Source organism: Pieris napi, chromosome 16, assembly GCF_905475465.1.
Source record: "Pieris napi chromosome 16, ilPieNapi1.2, whole genome shotgun sequence".
Lineage (NCBI taxonomy): Eukaryota > Metazoa > Arthropoda > Insecta > Lepidoptera > Pieridae > Pieris > Pieris napi.
In genome coordinates, this window is record NC_062249.1 from 3,402,398 (window position 1) to 3,412,960 (window position 10,563).

Genomic DNA, 10,563 nt, shown 5'->3' on the forward strand with positions numbered 1-10,563 from the left:
TACAGTTATTCTACTCGATGATAAAATTATTATTTTATATTACATTATTTTTGAATTGAATTTTATACAATGCGAGCGAAGTCGTAGTGAACTGCTAGTAGCAAACATAATATTACTTATTAGTAGTATTTATTCAAACATGAACTAAATTCAAAGTCTGTGGGATATAACCGTTACTGTATTCTGTGAAGCGGTGCGTTTTTCCTTTTCCGTGTTGAATGTGATTGTGATTTCTTGAATCGTGATATGATTTGTGAAATGACGATTTTAGAACAACTCACATGCGTGTTGAAATAGTTTTTCAGTTTTAATGTATTCGAGACAAAATTATTGGACTAGTAAGAATAGCAGAAGCTATGTGTCAAATCGAAATTTGATTGTAATTTAAAGATAAAGTGAATTTTGGAGGTAAAATGCCCGCTTCCATTTGTGACCCTGTATCAAACGCATTGCGTTTGTCTCTTACGGCTGATGAATCACAAACTTCAACATTATTGGATAGCAGATTATATTCATCAGCCAAAAATGTGCTTCTGTCGAAGATAGAATTTGAAGAATCTGGTGATTATCAAAGCAACGTTCTTGATGGACTTAAATCAAAATACGTGGTTATTCGACCTAAAAAACCTGTCTTGGAGTCAAAAATCTTTAAAAAGGATGTCACTACAAGCGGACAGAGTAATGGTAAGCAATTTAATTGTCACATTGATAGCTATATAATTATACATTCAATATTAATCTCTGATAACGAATCATTAGAGGTTATCTTTTCTACCTTTTGTCAATATTTACACGTACATTATGAGCATGGATACAGAATGGTGCTCATATTAGTAAAATTTGCTGCAAATTTAAGTTTAAGTAGAAATGCATTTAATGTATTGTAAACAGGCAATGTTGGTAACTATGAAGTGTAATTTATAGATCACACGAAAAATGGAGATGATGGGCTACCAAGACCCAAGAAGATTTTGTTTCCTGTGGAAAAAGTGCAATTAGGCTGGCAAGGACCTTGGTCTGCAGGGTCAGGAATGCAAAATGTTGGCAACACATGTTACCTTAACTCTACCCTTCAAGCACTCTTTCATGTACCTGCTTTTGCCAACTGGCTAGTATCAGAATCATCACATTCTGAAAAATGTAATCAACAAGGTATGTCAAATTGTTTTATCATGTCCTTATTTACTCATTTGAGATATTTGGTGTGTTATGGAGTTGAATCAAAAATATTAGTAGTGTAAGAAAAGTTTCATGAAGTATCTGAATTAAAATTACCACTCTTTACAATTTTTTATTCATTCCTTTACAGAGGCATGTGTCATATGTGGCATGAGAGCAACATTGATGGCAACTCAAAAGAGTGGTGGCTCTCCAATTAAACCATGGCAAGTCTACTCGAAGTTGAGACTCATCTGTAGACACCTAACACCAGGACGGCAAGAAGATGCCCATGAGTTTCTAAGGTAATTCACAAATACTTTTAATACTCTAACGTCTAAACAAGTGATCAATAGGAAAAATAGTTTGTTAGTCATCATTGTAGTCATAGGATTTTTTCTATTAGAAATCTTTGTTTTAATTGGGATTTACTATCATATAAATTAACTGAAATGTACTTTGAATATGTATGCAAAAATTCTAAAATGTGTTTCTCTACTTGTAGATACCTTGTTGAAGCAATGGAAAAGTGTTATATATCCAATTTTATAAATTCAGACAAGTTGGATCAATATAGTAAAGAGACTACTCCATTAAATCAAATCCTCGGAGGGTATTTGAGATCAACTGTACGTTGTCTTGCTTGCCACCACTTATCTACTACATACCAGCATTTTCAGGTGACTATAATTTATATTTGGCTTATGTGTCATCTAGTAATCCAGCCTCTATAGCCAGGTTGCATTATCTAATTATCAGCACTTTTGGAGGTTAATATAGGGTAACATAAATTCTTTCACCTGGAAAAACTTCATTCAAAGGAAACATCCAGAATGTGTTTGTTCTAAAATATGCATGGTCTATGAATAATTCAATAGGTAATTGTATGTTAGATACTTAGGGTCTGTTTCACAATGTATGGATAAAGTACCAAATAGCTATGCAACACATAATTTTTTTGGAAGATAAATTGTGCTATTTGACACTTCATCGGACTCATAACTTATGATGGACTTTATGTGACGAATAGCGCTATCTGACAGTCGTGAAACGCAACAATAGTGTTTACCCTACCAATAAGTAATAAATAGCTAATTTGGAACTTATCCGTACATTGTGAAACAGACCCTTATTATGTCAGTTGTATAGATGTCTTATTCTTCAAAATTAACAAATTAAACTGTCTGTCAAAATGATATTTTTTCCTGTTTAAGTATTTAACTCCTTTATAATTCTAAGGCAGAAAAACAGAATCAAGAAAATAAAGAACATATTCTTGTTTCTTCAGGATCTTCTAGTGGATATCAGGAAACATTCAACATTAGATGAAGCATTGGATTCATTCTTCTCAAGAGAAAGATTGGAAGATCTGGGTTATAAATGTGAAGCATGTAATAAAAAGGTAATTATTATCTTTTTTATTTTGAATTAATAAATTTTAATGTCATGAAATAAGAAAAAAAAAATTGAATTGTAAGAAAAGTAAACTGGTCATTATGACTTTTTCATATTCATATAAGGTTTTTCTATTATCATCTTAAATTAAATAGTATATAAAGAGTGAAACTCTTGCAAACATACAGTGTAGATGTACAATATTGGTTTTGAGATAGTTAAATCTTGCAGGTATCAGCAACAAAACAATTCTTCGTTGAAAGAGCTCCGATGGTTCTATGTATTGCATTGAAACGGTTCTCACTCGCTGGAGGGAAGTTATCTAAACATGTCCAATTTAGAAAGAAAATTACTCTTTCCAAGTATATGTTTAACAAAAACACACAACAGCCATTGGTGAGTCTATTTATATTGCTTTTTCTTACTAGGTTCAGTTTTCAGTGCGATTTACATTTTGTTGTTGGTTTTTCTTAATTTGTTACTGTTTTGTTAAAATATTATTTTGGTGGTTTCATTTGGTTTTAACAAAACACAGTTCTTTAATGAGTATTGATAGATAGTTGTTCCCATAGTAATTATAGTTGTATTGTATTCTTATTCTCAATGATTATTTAAAGTTGGAACTCTCAAAGAATTTCCTATAATGTCCATTAATAAGTACTAAATTTTTGTCCATTTTCACATAAAGATTGGTTGTAAGCAACAATTACTTTTTTACAGTCATACAAGTTGGTAAGTCTCGTCACACATTTGGGACCATCCCAAAATTGTGGCCATTACACAGCCATCGGGCAAGCTCCAAACAGTAATTACTATCAATTTGATGACAGTTGTGTTCGGTCTCTGCCATTATCTGCAGTGCTCGGCACTAATGCCTATATTATGTTCTTTGAAAAAGACAACTCAATAGAAGACTTTAACGGACCTTCAACATCAACCAATTCCTTTTACGGAAGCCAAGCTTCGGATAATATTCTGAATAGAGAAAAAAGTCCACTTAAATTGACCTTCTATAATAGAAATGATGAACGGAAACTAATACCTACAAACAGTACAAACAATAATTCAAAACCCGATGTCAAACCTATAATATTAAATTCAACACTAAGTCAAGCGACAGATGCCAGCAGCTCAAACTCTGAGCCGTGGGTTGTCAAACAAAACGGTGAAGTGGAAAAGGTGACTGCGCCTAAAATACTCAATGGAATTGAAAAAACTAATTTCAAAGTTGACGATAAAAAAATCAGTTTCATCTTAAAGAAGCCAGAAGATGTTCCCAAGTCTAAACTCGTGAAGACTGAGCCAGAGAGTGCATTTATCGGTCCGAAGCTGCCGGAGAAAGTTTTAAATAAATTTGTAAGGCAAAAGTCACCGTTGGAGAAGTTAGAAGAGCAGATGAATAAAGGCAGTACATCCGGTTATGTTCAGAGGAATGGTACTGGGTCAAAGTTAGTGCCGTACGATTCAGAATCCAGTAGTGATGAAAGGAGTGAGAAGTTGACTGATGAGAAGAAAAAAGATGAAAGAAAACCTAAGCCTAGTAGATGTCAGTCACCGCAGCACGTCATAGTGACCACAAAAGGCATGCATCACGCTTGGACGGTGTCAAATGAAAATAGTGCACCCTTACTCAGTCCCAGCCTCAACGGAGACACCAACAAAAAGTGAGTGATCCTTTAAATTAATACAGTTTTGATCTTTTTTTCTATTAAGCTTTTATTATATTTTCGTCTATGAAAACTGAAGGTTATCCTCATAAGTAAAGAAAATATCTAATTAAATAATTTATGAGACAAAGAATTGTATGAATAATTGGCTGGAATATATTAATTTTATCCATGATCCAAAATCAACAGTGTGGGTGATTTGGAGACAATCTTAAGTATGACTCCGGTATGTCTCAAACGTATTCGATTTTGACATAAGGAAGACATAGTTCGAGTTAAATAGCTTGGCCTAAGTCTCTGGATCTTAGCTTTACAGAACAAAAAATAAATATTAAGTTTGAAAAAGGCACGAATAAAATGGTTCTTGCCTTTTTTTTAAACAGCTCTCGGCAAGTAAAAAAAATCATGTGTCCAATTCACACGTGGTAGAATTTAAAGTTTATACACTGTATAATGCCTCCTATCTCACTCTCTCCCACGCCAAATCCTATTAATTTATGTGTCTGTCTCTTTTTACTGTCGCTTTTTCCGTTGCAACCGGTTTGAAATCACAACGATTCTAAAGAAGTTTCACTTCAAAAAGCTTTGAAGTATTTCCGTTAGTTTAATATTAACGTAAAAAAATTGTTAGACTTAAAGACAAAGAAGACCGAGTGGGTGAAACACAAGAGAGTCCTAACACCAGTGTTAGCAGTATGTCTCCTCTCAGCGAGCGTGAGCCTTCGCCCCCGCGAGCTGCTCCGGCGCCCGCTGCCCCTCAGCACTCGGGCTCTGCCCTCGAGACGGCCAGGCATTTGCAGGGCCTTTCCCACAGGGGCTATGGGGCACCCGTTTCTTCCTGGAATGGCACTCATAGTCATTTATCGAGACAGGTATGTTTTTATGCAAATTAAAAAAAAATCACTTAAAAAGCTATATTTTTCAAGTTTTAATTTAAGATTTAATTTAATTTTGTCGTATATTTCATTTGAGTATAAGACAGTTTAAAATGTTCTAAAATCTAAAGAGTACAAATATGTATAAGAACACATATTTGGGTGTATTCTTATACATATTAAATATAGTAAATAAATATTGGTTGAAACAGTTAACACAGCTGATAAAAAATTCGGTCAAGCGTAGATAGATAAGGATCTATTTTATATTTGTGATAATTATGAATATTTTATAAAATAAAACTTTTAAGCCCCTAAACAATGAATTTATATCGATTCATAATATCTGTCAACTTGATGTGATAGTCTTGATGACCACGACTGATAAAAAGCACTCAAAACGTCGCGATATGTTAATAATGGGGAATCGGCTTCCAGCGTCTATGGGAGCGTTCAAGTATTACGTAACGTATTTTGACAGGGGGGTCCTTTTGTAAAACGTTACGATGCGGGGCGGGGATTAGATTACGCGTTATTGTTAATTTTTTTTTCCACCACATAATAGTAACTAAAGAGTCACTAGGTGGTCACGAAACGTTTTACTATACTTGGATACAGTATTGTACTGGGTACTGAAAAACATTACGGCGAGTTACATGGGGGGGGGGGTCAATAATTTCCAAAAATTGCGTTACGTAATACTTGAACGCTCCCTATCCTGGGAGATACGACCTCCTTATTAAAAAAAAAGAGACACCCTCTAATATTGGTGTAATAGGTAGGCTGCCTTCTATAGCTGTTTCTTAAGCTCGCTTACTTTGTAGGGCTTCCGAATATTAAGACTTACTTAAAATGGTTTTACTCGCGTAAAAACAAATTTAGCAAGAATCATTACTTAGTGTAAATATTATTTACAGGTATTCGAAGAAAGGCGTGATGAAAGAAAGCGGGCTCTCAACGCCTCGGACGAAATGGATTGCGGTCGTTCGAAAAAAGTGAAAAAGTTCCATCACTACAACCGTTTCCATAACAGGCACGATTATAATCCATTCCAGGTAAGTTATCCGTTAGTAAACTGATTTTAAAAAAGTAAGATTTTAGATTTCGCTACCCGTAACTGTAAAATAATTTCGTTGAACCTTTACGAAAGTCCCAGTTTTTTTTAAAGCTAGATCAAATTCAAACCGAAATGGGAGCAAGTAGTGGTTTACTCCAGAAAATCAAGGCAGTTAGTAAAAGGGGTTAACGCTCTACTAAATCTTCGTCAACCGTTTTGATGTATGATTTATTCAGACCATTATTATAGGAATTTTGCACTTAACTCTTTAATTTATGATTGTATTTTTTCGTAATATATATATTTGGTTTTTTAATTTTTAATTTTCATAAAATTTATTATAGCATTATGATTGTGAATGCCGTTCACACCTATTATCGAGGCCAATGGTTCTAGTTTGCGTAACTTGTTTTTATATAATGTGCGGCCTTGTTGATACAAATAAACAAACAAAGTTTCTAAAGCTAAAATGTTAATTAATTTATACATAAACAATGTGTATGCCTAAAAAAATACAAGAAAATATGACATCACAAATTTAACACACATACACATCAATAATATTAGAACATACATATCAAAGGAAAAAATTAAAACAAACAAACACAAAAATAAAAAATAAAAATTACAAATAACTAAAACTAAAACGATAAAAATAACAATAATAACCTAAACTAAATGAAATGAATAAAGATCGGCCATGTCGTTCTCGTTCCTTATTTTTTTTTACTAAAAAATGAGGTTTTATACTAATCTAAATATTCCCTTTATATTTATTGAGGATAATGAATGTTTTCTTAGCTATTTCATCCATATGGTAAATTTCTTTACTTCTAGGATAAACAAAACAAGATGCAGTGGGGCCACAACTTCAAATACCGCAGTGAGCGACGGCCCGGACAACACTACAACAAACATCATAACAAGTATAAGAGATTCAATAGGTGGGTACCCTCTTTTTATATATTTTCAACAAAATTTTGTACATAAATTACATAAAAGTTAGTATTATGAACTTAATTTTTTATATATAAATATTACTACTAGTAATACTTCTCAAATCAATATCGTTGTAAGGACAAATCTATCTAGAATGGCTGCACTTATTATATAAAATCATCAAGTTCTTTTCAAGGATTTTTTATTACATTATTAATAAACTAAGAGTATATTAAGGAGTTTAACCTCGGTGCCACAAATTCCTTTACTTAGAAACCAAAGAGTTAAGAGAAAAAAGAAACAATCAATACAAAAACGAAACGAAAACATTAAACAGAGGGGAAAAAAATACTTTTTTTTTACCATATACATGTATCTTAAATTTATGGGACAGAAAAAAAAAGGTAAAGGTTATTTACGTAGGAGCATAATTATGGGCAGCCTGGAAGTTTTTTGTGAGTAGTTAGAAAAGGATTTTCCCTGTCCCTCGTCTCGTTAATCCTGATAAAGGTTTATTTTTTCGGTATTTTGTCTGTTTGTATTTAACTTATTTAAATACATACTTTTATTGACGTGACGTGACAACTTATAATTCGATGGAGCCGGCTGCACGTAAGAAAGAACATGACGCATGCGGCGTTACCTCGCTCTGAGGCGTTCCATTTAAGGCTTGACGTGCAAGCGAGAGCTCGGAACGAGCGACAAAGAGGCACAATCGGCCTCCGCGTTGAGCAGAGTTCGACGTCTGTATCTCAAAATTGACATAATTGTATTTATGCGTACAAATAAATGTAACTTGATCAATTCAATTGTGATTTCCATTTACCTCCTTCTCTATATTCATACAAAATATCTATCAAACAAATAACATTAAAAATTTCTTTTGAGAAATACAACCATCCCATCAGTATTTCCTTATGACGTTGTCACGTTCAACTATCGCCAGTAAGCCGACTTTACAGACAACCGATTTTTTTTTCTTTACTTGCTGTTATAAAGCTCCAAAACAAGTTGCCTGGAAGAGACCATACCTATAAACTTACCATTCACACAATGAAATTGTTTTTTCTGTAGTCTTCGAAACTTTTTTATAGTAAATCCAAAAGTAAATATACGATGCAAAAATTACCCAATTTAAACATTAATAAATAAAAAATAATAATTTTTTTTTTTTTAATTTCCTGCGTTATATGCAGGAGCTTCCAAGGAATTCCAGAATTATTTTAAGCTGTTTCCAGCGGTCTTATATTATTACCGAGATGCGAAATAAATGTTGAAATATTGTTTATTTTCAGATTCAGCAATGGCGCCCATTACAGACGCCATTGACCCTGGTCGGTCAACAGTTTGACACTGTACATAGTTGAATGGACTTTATGAGTAAGTTAATTAAGTGCGAACTTACCGCTTGACATAGTGAAATTTAGTGACGTCATAACTGCCTTGCGCAGCCTTATTTTTTGTAAAATACGCCGGAAAAGGTCTCATAAACGTACTTTACGCCTCAATGTTTTGTCACGTTCTCATATTTGAGGATGATAAAGACAAAATATTCGGTTTGAGGCCCAAAGTACGTTTATACGCCTTATTGTGATTAAATACGCCTCATTAGTTAGTGGTTAATGGTACATCGTCAAAAGATGCTCATTTGTTGTCTTTGTGAGAGAGACAGCTATATTTTTAAGTGTTCGCTTGAGTTCAATAGACAATTGATAATGGTTAGTGTTGAAAGATTTAGTCTCTTTTCGGCATTACTTGAGAGAAAGAGATGGATTGTAATCCTTGGTCTATCTTGCCTTTACTATAAACGAGACAAAAAAAAATTGCATGCAAACTATTGTGATTAAAAGATAAATAGTATTTAATAACGCTTTAAATAATAAAATGCATATATAATGATCATGTAATGTATTCTTTGATTTTTTTTCATTTAATGAGAACTGATATAAACGCGTTTATTACATTTACACTCGAAACCTCTAGTTATGTAATGAATAGCTGTAAAATCTTATTAAAATGTATAGCTAATATTTTGTTTCGTTTGTTTGAACGTGAAGGTAATTTCATTTAAAAAAAAACATTCGTTAACACATATTAACAACCACGTGATCTTCTGTTTCTTTGCTTACTGACAGACAGACAGATTGACAGACATAATTTTTACTATTATGATGAATATTTTATTCTACTTGTTTAACAAGTGTTAAGTAATGTTTTTAAAGCTTCAGAATTTGAGGCAACTCTACCGTCATACGATCGGAGGGTATTTGAAAATATTTTTTCCGTAAAATTCAGTTGGAATATATAACTGTCATTAAGTAATGGATTAGTTGTGTTTTTTAAGTTTAAGTTAGGTAAAATAAGTTCTGTCTTAGTTTTGTATAGAAGTAGGTTAACTAATATTTTTTGTAAATAGTTTCTCAAGTATTTTCTTTTACTTGGATTTTTTAATAAAACAATCCGCCAAACTTCGTTATCGCTGTGAATATATAATAATAATATTAAAATAGTTTTTATAACAATGAGTATGAACTAATTAAACTGAAATAACTCAATAAATTTGATCGAATAAAACTTGGAAAGAAAATAATTAAAAAATGTCCGAAAGGTGATAATGTATAGTAAAAACAGCATGCTTCATTGTGAGTAATAATTCATAATAACGCAACAATATCTACGCAATATATTGTTTCGTTATATATAAGTACATATAATTACCGAATTCACGACCTTTTATTATTATTACAAAAAAATATACAGAAATGTCTTAAATATGTTGTTTTTTTATTTAACTTCACACCAGTTATGAAGTTTGGCGAAGCGCTTAATAACAGTTGTCATTTTTTTTAAATTTAGAATTGTCTATTCTAATCAATTCTTTATTCAAATAAAGAGTTAACAACAAAATGACAATTTGCTATTAGTTTAGATTTGTTTTATTTATAATCCATGTAAATGTCATGTCGGAGCATTTTTAATTTTTGCATTTTAATTTAAGAAGACTTAAAACTGTTTTAATACCAGAAGCATATACCTTGTTGCGGCTTTCAATTGTAAGAGTTATATACCCAGTGCAGATATGTTGGAAAAGAAATTATTCTCTTTAGACTAAAGAGTTTAGTTTTCGTTATCAATAGAATGACTATTTTTTTGTAAGTGTGGATTGAATTGTATAAGTATTACAGTATCATGGGTTATAAAATGTATAATAGTTTAATTTTTGACTTTTAAGTATGGATGTATGTATGTCCATTAAAATGCATAAAGCAATCTTACCTAATTTGAAGTTTTATTGATGATCCAGCAGGCAAGTTGACCAGTTTATTGTGGTGGGGGAGAATAGTCTTGTAAGAAGTAAAAATTTTGGACTTGGAATCGTGGATAATGGCCACTATACAATAAAAAAAACCTGTCAGAATATTTTTTTTTTAATTCAAGTGTTATATGAGTAAGGTTTAATAAATTGTGCATG

At 32.3% G+C, this 10,563-nt stretch overlaps 1 protein-coding gene across 1 annotated transcript; it reads left to right on the forward strand.

Moving 5' to 3' along the window:
- Positions 1-180: 180 nt before the first annotated feature.
- Positions 181-10,371, forward strand: LOC125057013 (ubiquitin carboxyl-terminal hydrolase 36). Its single transcript, XM_047660418.1, has 11 exons — positions 181-684; positions 925-1,152; positions 1,310-1,463; positions 1,664-1,838; positions 2,447-2,560; positions 2,785-2,949; positions 3,274-4,217; positions 4,852-5,092; positions 6,013-6,150; positions 6,990-7,096; positions 8,387-10,371. Exons 1-11 carry the CDS (start codon positions 414-416, stop codon positions 8,418-8,420), a joined length of 2,571 nt encoding a protein of 856 aa, XP_047516374.1. The 5' UTR covers positions 181-413; the 3' UTR covers positions 8,421-10,371.
- Positions 10,372-10,563: the final 192 nt, after the last annotated feature.

Bases quoted from the DNA above. Each gene is read 5' to 3' on its own strand.
- LOC125057013 (XM_047660418.1), top strand. From the start codon at position 414: ATGCCCGCTTCCATTTGTGACCCTGTATCAAACGCATTGCGTTTGTCT. The intron at 1,839-2,446 runs GTGACTATAATT...TTGTTTCTTCAG, and splicing joins CTACATACCAGCATTTTCAG to GATCTTCTAGTGGATATCAG. The intron at 5,093-6,012 runs GTATGTTTTTAT...TATTATTTACAG, and splicing joins ATAGTCATTTATCGAGACAG to GTATTCGAAGAAAGGCGTGA.